Source organism: Coffea eugenioides, chromosome 7, assembly GCF_003713205.1.
Source record: "Coffea eugenioides isolate CCC68of chromosome 7, Ceug_1.0, whole genome shotgun sequence".
Taxonomy (NCBI): domain Eukaryota; kingdom Viridiplantae; phylum Streptophyta; class Magnoliopsida; order Gentianales; family Rubiaceae; genus Coffea; species Coffea eugenioides.
The window spans coordinates 24661541-24679125 of record NC_040041.1 but is presented as its reverse complement, the minus strand read 5'-3'; the positions used below and the strand labels follow the sequence as shown (position 1 = coordinate 24679125).

Genomic DNA, 17585 nt, shown 5'->3' with positions numbered 1-17585 from the left:
TCAAAAAACGGTATAAAACGGGTTACACGATTTTGATCATAATTGGAGCTGTGGTTATCGGATCAAAATGTACTAGCTAGTGTCTCGAAACTTAGATAAAAGGTTACAACTTTCATGAAGACACCTCGACCCAGTTTTTAGGGTATTCAAGTCATATTTACAAAATACAGAACTAGAACTCCAAAGGCTAGTTTTTGTTTCTCGTGAAAATTTGGCGGCATGCCCCTTGTGTTTACCCATTTTTCAGCCATTTATGGCTTCAATATTTTCTCCCAACAACCCCAAAGTTACACAAAATAATCTCATTTCAATAGTCGTTCAATAGGCTCAAGGTCATACAAATACAAAATCAAGCTAACAACATGTGCGGAAATGAAGTTTAACAAAAGACAGATCTGACGTGTTTTTGCGTAACGGACACAACCGAGGCTACACATATCAGATTGAGGTGTAAATTATACCGTTTGGAAGATAAGGCAGAGAGCTACAACTTTGGTGAATACCACCTAGTCTAATTTCTAGTGTAACCCAGTCAAATTCCCAATTCACAGAACCAAATTCCAACTAATCGGCTAATTAACCATACTGCCTTCAAATGGCCATATCGCAAGTTACAAAACTCCGTTTAAGGCGTTCTTGGAGGTTTGGAAAAGCTAAGACAAAGTACTAAAACTTTCATGCTTTGGAAAATGGCTAAATCAGCACGAATCATAGTGAATAGACACGGTCAATTGGTTGAACTGTCTAAAACGGATCACTGCATGCATCCTAAGGCAGTGAGGGTATTTTGGTCTTTTTACAGGCTACGTTACTCAGATTGGGCTGACATTTTGTAGGCAACCACAAAATGTCATTCTCTACAACTTTTATGTTTTGTGCTAAACCTAGTTCGGCCTCTAACATGATGAAATAGAACCGGACAGAACTGAAGCTAAGATTTCCAGAAATCTGGAATTTTACGGTTTCAAAGGAAACTTTCTTCATTTCTTGCTTCAATCACCACCACAACCTCTTATATAAGCTCAGATACAACATATACTATCCATACAGCAAGTACAGGCAGAAAATCATTCAAACCTTAACTCATTGTGATGCGGATACGGGTGCGCAACAACTTCAACTTTGGGTCAAGGACCCTTTGGTCAACATTGATGGTCCGATGACAAGATCAAGATCCAAGAAGGTGAAGGAAGCTTTAAGAGTCTTGATTATTCACCATACAAGTAAGGAGCAGGCTAAGTTTGAAGAATTGATGGACCGTGAAGTTACCTTGCTCACTTGCACATTTGAAGTGCAAGAATGATCTCCTACTTGGTAGATTAGTTAGTAGTTGTTTTAAAGCTGCCTAGTTTAGTAGTTGTGAATCGTACAAAGGACATGTTGTCCTTGAGTTTTAATCCATTAGTAAGTTTCATTAATTATTAGGCCTTGTCGGGATGCCTTAAAGAGCTGGCTCTTTAAGTTTCTGCCCGAATTCCTGGCTGGAATGTAGGAGCCGCTCCTATATTTTAGGTAGATTATCAATCATTACTCCAAACGGATTTACCCTAGTTCTGGCCTATAAAAGGCACCTCTTGTATGAGTAAAAGGGAGATATTACAACCAGAAATCGTGAGGAATTTTCCTTCAAGTTCTTAATCGAACTTACTCTTGAATTCTTGAGTTCATTGCTTAGGATTCAAATCTGACTTTATCGATTAGCTTGTTCCCTAATCGTGGTGTCTCTTCATCCATCATTATTTGCTTAAGGTTGCTGATTGCCTTTGTGTGTCAGAGGTCTTGAGTTCATGAGAACAATCGAGTTCAATTTTCATTGGGAGAAACGATCCAACTCTGATAATTACAAGGTTGGGAGGGTCTAGGAGGGTCTTCCCCTAGGGTTGCTCATCAGTTGGTAATCAGAGCATCAGGTTAATTCTCTTTCAATTGAAGTTGTTCATATCTTATTAGTTTGTGTCTTTTGTTAAAAAAAAAAAAACTGTAGCGATTACTGTTCATCGTTACTGTTCCGAAATACTGTTCGTAGTTACTGTAGCATACTGTTTACGTTACTGTTCATCCGAGTAATAAAAAAAAAAAAACTGTTTGGTATTGTTTTTTTGTGTTTTCTGTCCAACTTTTGTTCTTGAGTCTGCTATACTTTTGTTGGGTTTGGGTTGTTAGGGTTTAAAGACAAAAAAAAAAAAAAGAGTCACGTACCTTATATTGTTTTAGTGTCCAAGTTGCTAGAGTATTGCTGGAATTTTCTTTTGAGTATTGCTGAAATTTTATTGTGCCTATTTTTTGAGTATTGGTTGTTGTTCTTGCAAACCCTAAACACCACAACGTAATTTGGGGAAGTTCTTGAACTTCTTGAACAAATTCTTGAAGTTCTTGGACCACCAAGTCTTGTTTTGAAGGTTCTTGAACAATAAATCAAGAACTAGGGTCTTCTTGAAATTTGCATAACCTTTCATCCGTTTTCTTGAACTTGTTGGTGTGAACTGAATTTGTATTCCTTGAAGAGCCGAAAAAAAAAAACGAAAGAGAAAAAAAAAAAGGAAGAAGAGAAGGAATTGGCTCTCACACAAAGGAAATCAAGTTTCCCAAATCTTGAGTTTCCAATTCTTGATTGGTCTCCAATTCTTGATTAGTCTCCAAATCTTGATTGGTTTCCCACAAAAAAAAAACTTGAGTCTCCAAATCTTGATTGGTTTCCAATTCTTGAGTTTCCAATCTTAATTGAATTTCAACGACCCCAAACTACCTAACCAGACCCCAAGCACCCCAAAATCAGTTTCCAAAACCACACCTAAACCACCACCAACACCTTAGCCACACCGCCTTTCAATTCTTGGGTTTCTAAAATCGGTTGAGCTAGTCTTTGCGAGCCGATTTCCCTGAAATTTGAGGACTGGTTCGTACGTTATTTGAACATCCCAAAAGCACCACTTACCTTACAACATACTGACAAGAAACTCAGCAAAACAGCCGCTCAAAAAAAAAAAAAAAGTTCCAGCTTCAGGTAGAGTTTTTTTTGTTTTCTAGGATTCGTAAAAATTTTGCTTTGTGTCTTATTACTTATAGGGTAATTAATTCTGGAATTTTTGAGAGTTGAGTTGTTTTAAGAACTTCGAAAAGGAAAATTGAGAGTGAGAGTGTTTTCTTGAGTGATACACGAGTGCTTTGCAAGGTAGACTAGGATACATTTATTTTGCAGGTTTGACAATATGTCTCAAGAGGGGAACATGCCTGAGCCGTCTGAGACTGACATGTCACTCAAACTGGTGCTCCAAGCTCTTCAAAAACAAGCGGAGAGACATGAAGTTGTGATGACACAAATATCCGACAGGCTGGCTGCCCTTGAGATGCGAGGTGCTGGAGATACATACAATAGGGTTTCGAGTGTTCAGAGTGCTGATCATGATGCGGATGATGGGGGATATCATTTTAACACCTCGATTCGATCAAGGAAAAGCCAAAGAGGAGCGAGGGAAGGTCGAGACCGACTTAGGAGAACCGATGACAATCTTGGTTCCATCAAGACCAAGATGCCTACCTTTCATGGGAAAAATGATCCTGAATCTTACTTGGATTGGGTTAGGCGAGTTGAGCAAGTGTTTGAAGTCCACAACTACTCTGAAGAGAAAAAGGTGAAACTTGCGGCTATTGAATTTGAAGATTATGCATCCATTTGGTGGGAGCAAGTATGTGCCATAAGGAGGAGAAATAGGGAACCACCAATTGACACTTGGGCTGAAATGAAGCAAGTGATGAGGAAACGATTTGTACCCTTCCATTATACCACGGACTTGTACAATCGGCTCCAACGACTCACTCAAGGTTCTAATTCGGTTGATGAGTACCACAAACAAATGGAGGTAGCGATGATAAGAGCCAATGTCCAAGAGGATCCGGAAGCAACCATGGCGAGGTTCCTTAATGGATTAAATCCTGAAATTAGGAAGAAGGTTGAGCTTCAAGACCACTTTGAACTTCAACAAATGGTGTCTTATGCAGAGAAGGTGGAAAAGCAAGCCTTACCTCTAAAGATACCTAGTGGCCGAACCACTACATCCTCTTCCACCCCTTGGAAAAGAAATCAATTGCCAACATCCAGTGCTTGGCCAAGGCAAGGTAATAGAGAGAGGGAAAACAAGCGGATGGAACAACCGTCCCATCCGAGTGCAACTTCTTCTAAACCAACCCCGCGGCCGACTCTTCCAGGAGCAAATACATCTACCAACCAGCCAAAGGCATGTTTCAAATGCAAGGGAATTGGCCACCTTATGGCTCAATGCCCTAACCGAAGCATCATGTATATGAATGAAGAGGGAATGTGGCAAAGCGAAGGAGAGGAGGAATATGCGGACATGCCACCGCTGGAAGAAGAGGGGAAGGATGATGACCTGGTTGAAATAGAAGAGGATCCCGTAGCACGAACTATGGTGACTATGAGAGTGCTTAATGCACAAGCTCAAGAATATGACCTCCAACGAACCAACATCTTTCATACAAGATGCAAAATTGGAGATGAGGTATGTCTTATGATCATTGATAGTGGCTCTTGCACTAATTGTGTAGCCGCTGATTTTGTGGAGCAAAACCACATTCCATGGACTTATCACCCTAAACCATATAGATTGTCTTGGTTAAATGATGGGGGGGGGAAAGTCAAGGTGACCAAACAGTCCTTAATTGCTTTTTCTATCGGTCGATACAAGGACCAACTTTTATGTGATGTAATTCTTATGCATGCTAGACATGTCTTGTTGGGACGTCCTTGGGAGTATGATAGACAGGCTGATCATATTGGACTTACCAATAAATATAAGTTCATTATGGGTAACCTCAAAATCACTCTTTCACCATTGACACCTACACAAGTGTATGAAGAACAATTGCATTTAAGAAAAGAGAGAGAGAAAAGGCAATCGAAGGAAACGAAGAAAAAGCCGAATGAGAGAGAGAATGAGGGGAAAAAGAAAGTAGAGGCCGAGTTGAGTGAAAAAGGAAATTCGAGTGGAAAAAAACTCAGTGAGGCCGAGAGCTTGAAAGTGAAAAAAAGGAATTTCTATGCAAGTGTGCGTGAGGTAGATATGACTTTGAATGCACAAAGTCTTCTCATAGTACTTCTGTACAGGGAAGCTGATTATTCTTCTTTTTACACACTAGGCATAACCGATTCTCTTCTTAGTGCAATCTACTCTCTTTTGCAGGAATTCAAGGATGTGTTTCCGAAGGAACTACCGAAAGGATTACCTCCAATTCGAGGTATTGAACATCAAATCGACTTTGTTCCTGGAGCAATTCTACCAAATCGACCAGCCTATAGAGCAAATCCGGAGGAAACAAAGAAAATCCAAAGGCAAGTCGATTCCCTCCTTGAAAAGGACCAGGTTCGTGAATCTCTTAGTCCTTGTGCTGTTCCCGTTATTTTAGTACCTAAGAAAGAAGGGACTTGGAGAATGTGTACAGATTGTCGTGTAATTAATAAAATTACTGTTAAGTATCGTCATCCCATTCCTAGGTTAGACGATATGTTAGAAGAATTGCATGGAGCAATCATTTTCACTAAAATTGACTTAAGATCTGGTTATCATCAAATAAGGATAAAGGAAGGTGACGAATGGAAAACTGCTTTCAAAACGAAGTATGGTCTTTATGAGTGGCTTGTGATGCCTTTCGGTTTAACAAACGCTCCAAGTACTTTCATGAGATTAATGAACCATGTTTTAAGGCATTTTCTTGGGAAGTTCGTTGTTGTTTATTTTGATGATATATTGATCTTTAGCAAGTCTTTAGAAGAGCATGTTGAGCATTTGCGACTTGTTTTATGCGCCTTGCGTGAAAATAGGTTATTTGCTAACCTGGAAAAATGTGTCTTTTGCACTCCTGAGGTTAACTTTCTTGGTTATATTGTTGGTGCAAATGGCATAAGTGTTGATCCCGCCAAGGTAAAGGCTATCATGGAGTGGCTGACTCCAACCAATGTGTCTCAGGTAAGGTCTTTTCATGGTCTTGCAAACTTCTATAGGAGATTTGTTAAAGACTTTAGCACTATTGCAGCACCTTTGAATGAGATAGTTAAAAAGAATGTGGGGTTTCAATGGGGAAAAGAGCAAGAAGAGTCGTTTAATAAGCTTAAAAATTTGTTAACTTCAGCACCTATTCTTGCTTTGCCTAATTTTGATTTGATGTTTGAAGTTGAATGTGATGCTAGTGGGATTGGCATAGGGGCTGTTTTACATCAAAGTAATAGGCCCTTGGCATATTTCAGTGAGAAGTTGAGTGGGGGAGCTCTTAATTACCCTACTTATGATAAAGAATTGTACGCTGTTGTGCGTGCTCTTGAAATGTGGCAGCATTATCTTATGCCTAAGGAATTTGTGATACATACTGATCATGAATCAATTAAATTCCTTAAGGGGCAGGGTAAGTTGCATAAAAGACATGCGAAATGGATTGCATTTATTGATTCCTTTTCATATATCATTAAGTATAAGAAGGGAAAAGATAATGTCGTTGCGGATGCATTGTTTAGAAGGTATATTTTGATCACTAACCTGAGCACTAAGTTACTTGGTTTTGAGCACATTAAAGACTTGTATGCACATGATGCTGATTTTTCTAATGTGTTTCAAGCTTGTGAACATGCTACATTTCAAAATTTTTATAGGCATGAAGGCTTCTTGTTCAAAGAAAATCGCCTATGTATTCCCAACTGTTCACTTAGGGAATTACTTGTTAGAGAAGCCCATGGCGGAGGGTTGATGGGGCATTTCGGTATTGATAAAACTCTTGACATTTTGCATGAGCACTTCTATTGGCCTAAAATGAGGCGTGACATTGCTAACATTTGTGATAAGTGTTTAAAGTGTAAGCAGGCAAAGTCAAGGAGTAACCCTCATGGATTGTATACTCCTCTACCCGTACCTCATGCTCCTTGGACAGACATATCCATGGATTTTGTGCTTGGTTTACCAAGATCTTCTACAGGTATGGATAGTATCTTTGTTGTAGTGGATAGATTTTCTAAAATGGCTCATTTTATCCCTTGTAGGAAAACAAATGATGCGCGCCATGTTGCTGATTTATTCTTCAAGGATGTGGTTAGATTGCATGGAGTACCGCGTACTATTGTAAGTGATAGGGATGTGAAATTCTTAAGCTATTTCTGGAAATCACTTTGGGGAAAGTTGGGAACTAAGTTGCTGTTTTCTACTTCTAGTCATCCCCAAACGGATGGTCAGACTGAGGTAACCAATCGAACCCTTGGTGCTCTACTTCGAGCCATTGTTCAAAAGAACTTGAAGAAGTGGGAAGAATGTTTGCCTATTGCTGAGTTTGCATATAACCGAACCACTCATTCTACTACTAATCATTCCCCTTTTGAAATTGTTTATGGGTTTTAGCCGCTAACCCCTCTAGATTTATCACCTATTCCTGTTAATGAGTGTTTAAGCGCAGATGGTGTCAAAAAGGCAGAAGCTGTTCGGACCTTGCATGAGAGAGTTCGAGCTCAAATTGAGAAGAAAAATGCGCAATATGCACAACATGCAAATAAGGGTAGAAAACATGTTGTATTCGAACCCGGTGATTGGGTTTGGGTGCACATGAGGAAGGAAAGGTTTCCAGCATCTCGACGGACCAAGTTACATCCAAGAGGAGATGGACCTTTTCGTGTACTAGAGAGGATAAACGACAATGCATACAAATTGGAACTTCCAAGTGAGTATGGCATAAGCGCTTCTTTTAATGTGTCTGACCTATCCCCTTTTGACTTTGATACAGACTTTGAAGATTCGAGGACGAATCCTTTCGAGGGGGGAGGGAATGATGCGGATACGGGTACGCAACAACTTCAACCTTGGGTCAAGGACCCTTTGGTCAACATTGATGGTCCGATGACAAGATCAAGATCCAAGAAGGTGAAGGAAGCTTTAAGAGTCTTGATTATTCACCATACAAGCAAGGAGCATGCTAAGTTTGAAGAATTGATGGACCATGAAGTTACCTTGCTCACTTGCACATTTGAAGTGCAAGAATGATCTCCTACTTGGTAGATTAGTTAGTAGTTGTTTTAAAGCTGCCTAGCTTAGTAGTTGTGAATCGTACAAAGGACATGTTGTCCTTGAGTTTTAATCCGTTAGTAAGTTTCATTAATTATTAGGCCTTATCGGGAAGCCTTAAAGAGCTGGCTCTTTAAGTTTCTGACCGAATTTCTGGCTGGAATGTAGGAGCCGCTCCTATATTTTAGGTAGATTATCAATCCTTACTCCAAATGGATTTACCCTAGTTCTGGCCTATAAAAGGCACCTCTTGTATGAGTAAAAGGGAGATATTACAACCAGAAATCGTGAGGAATTTTCCTTCAAGTTCTTAATCGAACTTACTCTTGAATTCTTGAGTTCATTGCTTAGGATTCAAATCTGACTTTATCGATTAGCTTGTTCTCTAATCGTGGTGTCTCTTCATCCATCATTATTTGCTTAAGGTTGCTGATTGCCTTTGTGTGTCAGAGGTCTTGAGTTCACGAGAACAATCGAGTTCAATTTCCATTGGGAGAAACGATCCAACTCTGATAATTACAAGGTTGGGAGGGTCTAGGAGGGTCTTCCCCTAGGGTTGCTCATCATATTGTCATCACTACAATCACCCAAAATCACATGAACTAAACATCACAAGCAAGTTTACAAGGTATTACTCAACTTAGACAAAACTAAGGGAAGTAAATATGAAGGTCAGCCCATATACCTCTCAAAGATGCTTCCAAGAATTATGCACCACCTCTTCTTGTGATCTTTTCCCCCACCAAGCTATCCAAGTACTCAAAGAAGGATTTAACCAGTTTAAAATCCTATTTTTTTTTCCCACTCAAATGCTTCAAACTCAAGATGAAGTGAGGTTGTTCTCTCTTGCTCTCCTCTCACTCACTCTCGGCTGTTATGGTGCAGAAATGAAGAGCTTTTGGAGTTGTTTTTAGAGATAAATATGGTGATAAGAAGGCAAGACAAAAGGTTTGGCAAGAAACCATAGGTGAGTGACACTTGTCACCACCAAAGCCATCCAAATTTCTCTTTCTTTTCCTTCCATTTTGGACCACATGTTTCGGTTATAAGGCTGAGGATGAGGGGGGATATTTTGCAAAAATATCATGGGTATGTGGTGGTAAGAAAGTGGTGGGTTCAATCGGTAGTGATCGATACCCGTCGGTTCGAGCCGTTTTTTCTTAAATCACGTATACTAGGGTTTTTACCTTCTAATCACTAAATTATTATTATCACTTCAAATCTTATAATATTTCCTCATCCAAAAGTCACTCTTAGCTACCAAATTTGTTCCTCACTCCGTACCGAATAGTCACACTATGAAAAAACGTGAAAACCCTAATTCGCTCTAACTTGAAAACGGACAACGAAAACCCTTACTTCTATATTATTTACACTTATTGTGGTATGATTGGGTAGTAGGGCTATTACAAAACCATAAGTTCCAAATAAAAGGGGATTTTTAAGAAAAAAACGTGAGGGTTTTACAATTCCATAAATCGAATTTAGGGTTTCGGTTAAAATGTGAGAAATTTGAGAAAACGGTCAGTCACAAGTGAAACTAGGGTTTTGATTAGACTTTTAGGGTTTCTAGTCTTTTAAAATAAAACAAGATTTTAAATCAAACCCAAAGAAATGACTTTAGTTTCTTCTTTAAACCAAAATAATGTTTTAAAATAAAAATAAACTAAAGAAACCGTAATATCCTCTTTGAGACTAAACAAAAGATGATCCTAAAAGTTGGGGTGTCACAACTACTCTAGAGATAGTTGTTTTTTTTTTTTTTTATCGATACAGGAATATTTTGGAATGATTTTATCGGTGACTTCTAAATAAAGACTCAGGGAAGCTACAATCATGCTACTCGCTAGGGACTTCTGTAGAGGTAGTGGGTTTTCCAATTTCTTACTTAGGTATCTTGCTATATATAAAGTGAGAGAGAGGGATTTGGTGTAAACAAATTATGTCATTTAATATATTATTTAATTTGCCTTTATTTCTAAAGAAAATTACATTATCTTAATTACTCACATTCTTACAATCACTCCATACCTATTGAATTAGCCACTAACCCCTAACAAAAAAAGTCATTTTTTAAAATTACAATAGTTCAATTACTTTAAATTACTATTTTTCAACAAAAGAATAATACTAATCATTTTTTATTTTTTTATTAGTAGCACACACATTGGGTGTGCGTTAACTACTAGTATACAAGTGGCAGTTGGAGTAAATATTTTGTATCATCTTTTGAGCTGTCAAGTTTATCCTTATTAAAAATTAGTTTTTGCTCTCATCACCTGATCACACGTTCCTATTGTAATTATTCATAACAATCCCAATCTAACTACCAAATTACTATAACATTATAATATAAAATTCTTTAATATTATAATTATTTCTAAATTATACATACATTGGGTATACCCTGAACACTAGTATGTATAATTCCCTCAATCGCTAATTGTAAATATGTTATATACTCCTAATGATATCAAAATAAAAGATAAGAAGAAATGATAATAAAAGGCTTAGGATTTGTTTGAGACGGTAAAAAAGTGTTGAATCTGAATCTTTAAGAGATTTAGGAGTTTTGGTTGTATGATACAAAATACTTATCTGGTGAAATTGTCGATTAAATGGTGTTGAACATGTGTGTATTTTTTCAGAGCAAAAATATTAATTGAAAAATTTTAACTATTTTATCTTATTTGCAAAATTTACCCTTATTTGTTAATCATACTTAAAAATCCTTCTCCAATTAAATAATCTTATTTGCCAAATCTATTCTCATTTGTTAATCATGTTTAGAATCCTTCTCGAATAAAACAAGCTGATACTTTCAATCTAACAGCTTTTAAAATCCTTTTTTTACCCTCTATTTAATGACTTTCGACTTCTTCTAGATAGATTTAAAATACATTCAAACATTTATATATTTTTTCAGCACTTAAAATCCAACAAATTAATTATTTCAGTATCAAACGAGATCTTTGAAATTTTAATGACATCACAACTTTTGTAGCATTCTTTTTTGTAATTGAGCATGACATTTCTTTTGGTCTGGACTATTGAGGCTTTTTATTTTAATAACCTTTTTTTTGGGATTGTTTGATTTTGCTAGATTAGTAGCGATTAGCTCTTGTTTATGTGGAGCCGCAATCCATTTTAATTCTTTCTTTTTGTCTTTTTTGGATTAAATGATTTAAAGGCCAATTTTTCCATCTAATCATGAAAAGGTTTTTTTTTTCCCTTTATATGGAGTAGTAATCCTTTTTCGGTCTTTTTTCTGTGCTTTTTATATTGAATGATTTAAGGGTTAATTTTTTTTTTTCTGGGCATGGGAGAGATGAAGAGGGAGGGGAGGGGTTGGAGTGAAGGGAGAGGGAGGAGAGGTGGCATGGGGCAGCAAAAGGGATGAAGGTGGGAAGGAGGAGAAAGGGGAAGAGGAGAGGAGGAGGAGGAAGGGAGAGGGGTGAAGGGGAAAGAGGGTATTGGATGAAAGATTGAGAAAGGGAAAGAAAAAGAAAAAGAAAAAGAAAAAGTGGGGAGGTTAAGGTGCTGGCATTTGTGCCAGTGGCAATGACAGGAGGGAGGGGGTGATGACAGTGGAGAGGGAGGAAGAAAATAGAGGAAAGAAAGAGAAATAAATAAAAATAAAAGAAAAATAAAAATATGAAGTTTTTTTACGTATTCCCTAAATATCAAATACAGAAAAGTTATGGTACAAAATTTATAGTAAATTACAGTAAAGTTTTACATAGATTCCCAGAAAATACATCATCCAAGTGGATCAAATTTGTTATTTCTTGTGCCTCTTAGAATTTTCTTTGGACCATTAAAGTCTCGGCATTTTATAACATCTGATTTTCTTAACTTGTAAGAGTGTTTTTAGGTAATTATCAGAGAGGGTCAAACAAAAAAAATGGGGAATGTTACAAGAGTTGTGAAGGTAAAATATCATAATTTTTTTTCTATTGTTCAGTTTTTTGATGTTTTGGATATGTCGTACCTAATTGTAATTTACTTGCATGATATCTATACACATATATAAGAAGCAGTTTCAGTTTTCTCTTTGATGCACTTTTCGGCTTGTATTTTCATCTGCTTTGTTGGTAAGAAAAACTTAAAAATGTAGAGACATGTATGTTATTATGCAGAGGGAAGCACCATTTGTTCCTTTTGCTCTAGAAAATTTAGCATCTCATATAGATTGGCGGTAGTTTCATGTTCATCTTATTATGCAGAGGGAAGCATCATTTGGTCCTTTGCTCTAGAAAATTCATCATCTCATATATAGATAGATTGGCGGTTGTTTCATGTCATAGCCCATTAATATCCTAGGGATATGTATCATTATGCAGAGGGCAGCACCATTTGTTCCTTTGCTCTAGAAAATTTATCATCTCATCTCATATAGATTGGCTATAGATTGGCGGTAGTTTCGTGTTATAATCCATTAATATCCTAGGGATATGTATCTTATCTTATTATGCAGAGGGAAATATCATTTGTTCCATAAGCCATTAATATTCTTGTGTTATCGGGCTACAGCAATGTAGCAATCAAGCAACATAATGACTTTATTGCTCTTCCACGTGCTTGGTTTTTGTGCAACCAAAGGATCATAGTGATGGGTACAATTGCACATCTCATATCAGAACTCTTTTTTCATTTGAAAAAGCAGCCCTGGATGAACTCCTGCAACTCATCTCACACTCGGGAAGTTCAACTCAAGGCAGGGCATTGTTTTTGTGCGTTCCAGGTGGAGCTTTAGTTTTGCGACGTCTGGTTTTTGTTTGTGCGAAAGAAAGTAACCCATTGAAACAATATATAAACCTTGTTTCTGGTTCCTCTGTTCTCCATCTTGTATCTTTTTCATCGTCTTGCATTTTCTTCTTTGCAGCTCCTAAACAGTATGTATTTTCTTTCTTTCGTCGAATTCTAGCTTCGTTTGCTGCTTTTTATCCCTGTTATGTTAAGTATTTCTTATCCCTGCAGAGTTTCATGTTTCCTGTTTCTCATCTCTACAACTTCATTAACTGCTCCTTATCCGTGCAAGTTTCCTGACCAATTTCAGGTTCCGTTCCATGCTTTCTTATTAATATCATGGCTCTTTTATCGTTTGTTAAGAGTACCGTTGTGCAGTTTTTATACGCATGTTTGTTTTCCTTGTTCTGCTATTTATTGAATGTCTTATTGATTTTGAATTGCTATATATTGCACTTTTGTTTATTGGCTATTTGATTTTTGTTGTCTAAAAAAATGAGTTTGTCGAAGTTTGCTCTTGATTCTACTGATTCAATAACGGAAAAAAAGAGCCAACGTAATAAAAAGTTAAGGGAGCAATACGCTGCACTCTCTGCTCAAGAAAAGGAGATTCGTTTGGCCAAACAGAGAGAGGCATACCAAAGAAGGAAATTAAATAAATTTTTAGCGCTTCCTGCTCACGAACAATTGAAACGAGCTGAAAAATCAGTTATTGGGGAGACTTTTTGCATTCACAGTAACCAAGCAAAGGTTGAAGACGAACAAGACCGTCTGGCAAAAAAGAAGGAAATGCGTCGACAGAAACAGAGAGAGGCTTATCATAAGAAAAAATTACGCCTATCTTTTGATACTCATACATCAAAAGATACTGCAGAAATTATCGATACTGCTCCTGCTACTGCATTAACTGCTACCGTGAGTACCAATTGCCTGTCGAGTGAAGATCCAGAAAATCTTCAAAAAATGGAGAGTGCCACTTCTACGGCAGACAACATATTATCTGCTAAAATGCCATCTCTAGAAATTCTCCAAAAAATGGAAAGTGTCATTCCTGCTACAAACAACATATTATTTGCTGAAGTACCACTTAATTCTGGATTAGTTATTGAAAAGCCAGTTGACACTAATGCAAAAGGTATATTATTTATATACAAATGAACGTCTAATCCATGTTTCGGATTCTATAATATTATTATTATCTCTTACTTTTTCTCAATTCTACATTGCTGACTCCTGATTAGTATTCTCAGAGACGAATGTATCCCAGTCAAACAACAATGACAAATGTGAAAAACACGTCACTGCTTTCTCAAGTTATGACAAAGGTATTAATTATTTTTACATTACACGATTTAAGCTCTTAATATTCATTACATTTCTACTATCCACTATAAACATGTGATGATTTATAATTAGGATCCTCCTCAAATACAAAGTCCAGTGATAAGTACATATGCTCTGGAAACTCTGCTACTCATTGTTCAGGTTAGTTATTCTCTTCTATTGTTTATGTTTTTTTCCATATATGATCTACCATTTAATCTATTTACATTGAATATTAATCTTTATCTATTTTCTATATACAAATATCAGATGAACGTCGACTATGCTCTGGTTGTTATAATTTTCTATCTCAAAGCCTGCAGGAATTATTAGGTTCCACATATTTGATTATTTGACTAAGTCTATTTACAAAACACTATAATTTCAGACATGATTTAATCATTTTTTCTACACTTACTCTTAATAGAGCAATCAGCACCCTTATTTGCGATATCTCCTACAACTGCACCAGATAATGCTAAGACATCCAATACAACTACACAAGACAATGGCCAGCAGACTAAAAGTCAAGGTACTATACTCTTCTCTTACTTAAACATGAACTTCTCACTGCAAATATTTTGAATCTTCACCTTCCTTAATCGCGTATACAATTATTCATCATTTCATTTTTTTTGGATTAGTTATTAAGCTATCTTTTCTTAATACAGCTAGAAATTCTTCACGGCATTGTTCGGTCAAACGCTCTAGGAAAAAAACAGCTCCAGCGAAAGGTTCTGAACATTTTTTTCTTACTCATTGCACCAAAAGACTCCTAAAATTTTCCCCTTCGATATTTTGCAACTACCTGTATGATTGATTAATATCTTGCTCTATTGCGAACTAGATCAACACTCAATATAACAATCTATCATTTTTATTCATAGGTAATACAGTCCTACAAGGCATTGACGCACTTAATTGCATACCTCACAAGTCAAATAAGTTACCTCAGAAGGAAGATTGTCAATGTTGTCATGCAAAAAAGTTCCATTCTGAAACAACTAATTTTTGCTGCTCTGATGGTTCTGTTGTTCTCCATGACAATAAATTGCCAGTGTTCTTGTTGAACTATTCACTGATCAAACAGAAGAAGCAATTTGTTTCCGTACATATGTTAGAACATATAACAATATGTTTGCTTTCACTTCATTTGGTGTTCACTACGACAAGGCGCTCTGCAAAAGGAACAATGGGATCTACACTTTCAAAATTCAAGGACAGACTTACCATTTTATTAATCAACTGATTCCTCATCACGGCTCAGGAATGTATCTCCAACTTTATTTCCATGACACAGATCATGAGCTACAGAATAGAATGGCCACGTCAGACAGATTGACTGAAAGCCCTGTGATCAAAATCATGGAAGTTATGAAGACAAATCCTTATGCTTGCTTTTTTCGTAGTTTACGAAATGTACCTCAGCTGGATTCTTATCAAATAGTCTTGAAATCTCACACCGATAATGATCAACGTGTATTTAACCAGCCAACAGCTTCCCAAATTGCAGCTCTTTGGGTTGAAGGGGAAAATTCAGCAAACATCTATTCTAGGCATATACAAATATATACCAAAGAGGGTCATACTCATCGAATTCAATATTATTATGGATGCTATGATCCTCTGCAGTACCCGCTCTTGTTCCCACTAGAAGAAACTGGTTGGCATCCAGGAATTAAAAGATCAGAGAAAGTCAATCCAAAAAAAAAACAAAGAGAGCAACAAAAAAACAACAGACTTCAGCAACATTGTCTAATTTCCATTCTGCTCAAGAAATGATTGACAAGGAAGAGGAAGGTCAGACTACCTATATGCATTTCTTATATATATATATATAGATAGAAACAGAAACAATAATAATTCCATATTTACATCACTTTTCTTAGTGGTTGTTTTATGTACAGCTATTCAAGGATGCGAGAACTCAAAGGAATATGTATCAATGAGAGAATACTATGCTTACAAAATGCAAATCAGATACCAGTGCACGCCTAACATTCTCAACACTGGAAGACTATTTCAACAATTTGTAGTTGAGATGTATGTAAAGATTGAGACTCAGCGGTTAGATTTCTATAGAAGCAGACAGCAATTAATACATAGAGAACAATTACAAGGACTCATGGATAGTGTTGTTCAAGGACAATCTCGCGGAGCACAGGTTGGCCAAAAAGTTACCCTTCCAGCTTCGTTTATTGGCGGTCCAAGAGATATGAAGAGATGATACGTAGATGCAATGGCTCTTGTACAAAAATCTGGCCAACCTGATTTATTTATTACAATGACTTGTAACCCTGCTTGGCCAGAGATAAAAGAAGCCATGTTACGTACAGATGAAGCTCACAACCGACCAGATCACCTATCAAGAGTGTTTCATGCAAAGGTCAACATTTTAAAGGAAGATTTATTCAAAAAGCATATATTTGGAGATGTAGCGGCATATACTTATGTTGTGGAATTCCAGAAACGTGGACTACCACATATTCATATGCTTATTATTCTGCAGCCGAGATCAAAATTATATTCGACAGAATCCTATGATCGAATTGTGTCTGCTGAAATACTAGATGAACAAGCAAATAAACATCTATTTAATATGGTTCGAAAGCACATGATGCATGGCCCATGTGGATCAAAAAATCCAAAGAACGTGTGTATGCAAGGCTCATTTATGAGAAGGTGCAGAAATAATTATCCCAAGAAATGGGCTAGCAGAACAACTCATGGAAACAACACCTATCCAACTTATAGGCGAAGAAATGATGGCAAGAAAATCATTGGCCGTGGGCAAGAACTCGATAACAGGTGGGTAGTTCCATACAACCCCTATTTACTTGCGAAATTTAATTGTCATATCAATGTTGAGATATGTTCTACTATTAAAGCTGTTACATATGTCTATAAATATATCTACAAAGGACATGATAAGATACATTTTCAGGTTAACAATGATAATGAACCAATAGCTAATACCCAACCAACTCAGATTGATGAAATTACAGAATATCAATCAGCTAGATGGGTATGCCCAGTTGAAGCTATATGGCGTATTTATAGATTTTCGTTATCTGAAATGCATCCTGCAGTTATTCATCTTCAGCTACACCTTGAGAATTTTCAGTGCATGACTTTTAATGAAAAAGAAGATTTATGAGATCTTTTACAAAATTCTTTCAGGAAAAGAACAATGCTATCAGAATTTTTTCGCATGAACACTACTGATCCATTAGCTAAGCAACTAAAATGCACATACAAAGAGTTTCCAGAGCATTTTGTATGGTATCCTGGAAAAAAATATTGGGCAGTAAGACAACAAAAAGACAGTTTTGGTAGGATAGTTAGTGCCAGCCCAACAGAGGGTGAACGCTACTTTCTTAGACTATTGCTTACTCATGTCAAAGCACCAACATCTTTTGATGACTTGAAGATAGTAAATGGAGTTCATGTTGGTACGTATTG

The 17585-nt window shown here is 36.9% G+C and overlaps 2 protein-coding genes across 2 annotated transcripts; both read left to right on the top strand.

Moving 5' to 3' along the window:
- Window positions 1-13295: 13295 nt before the first annotated feature.
- Window positions 13296-14479, top strand: LOC113777175. The gene is made up of 4 exons (XM_027322214.1): window positions 13296-13935; window positions 14042-14125; window positions 14217-14285; window positions 14394-14479. Exons 1-4 carry the CDS (start codon window positions 13296-13298, stop codon window positions 14477-14479), a joined length of 879 nt encoding a protein of 292 aa, XP_027178015.1.
- A 1928-nt stretch (window positions 14480-16407) lies between these two features.
- Window positions 16408-17280, top strand: LOC113777174. The gene has a single exon (XM_027322213.1). The coding sequence runs from the start codon at window positions 16408-16410 to the stop codon at window positions 17278-17280; it is 873 nt and encodes a 290-aa protein (XP_027178014.1).
- Window positions 17281-17585: the final 305 nt, after the last annotated feature.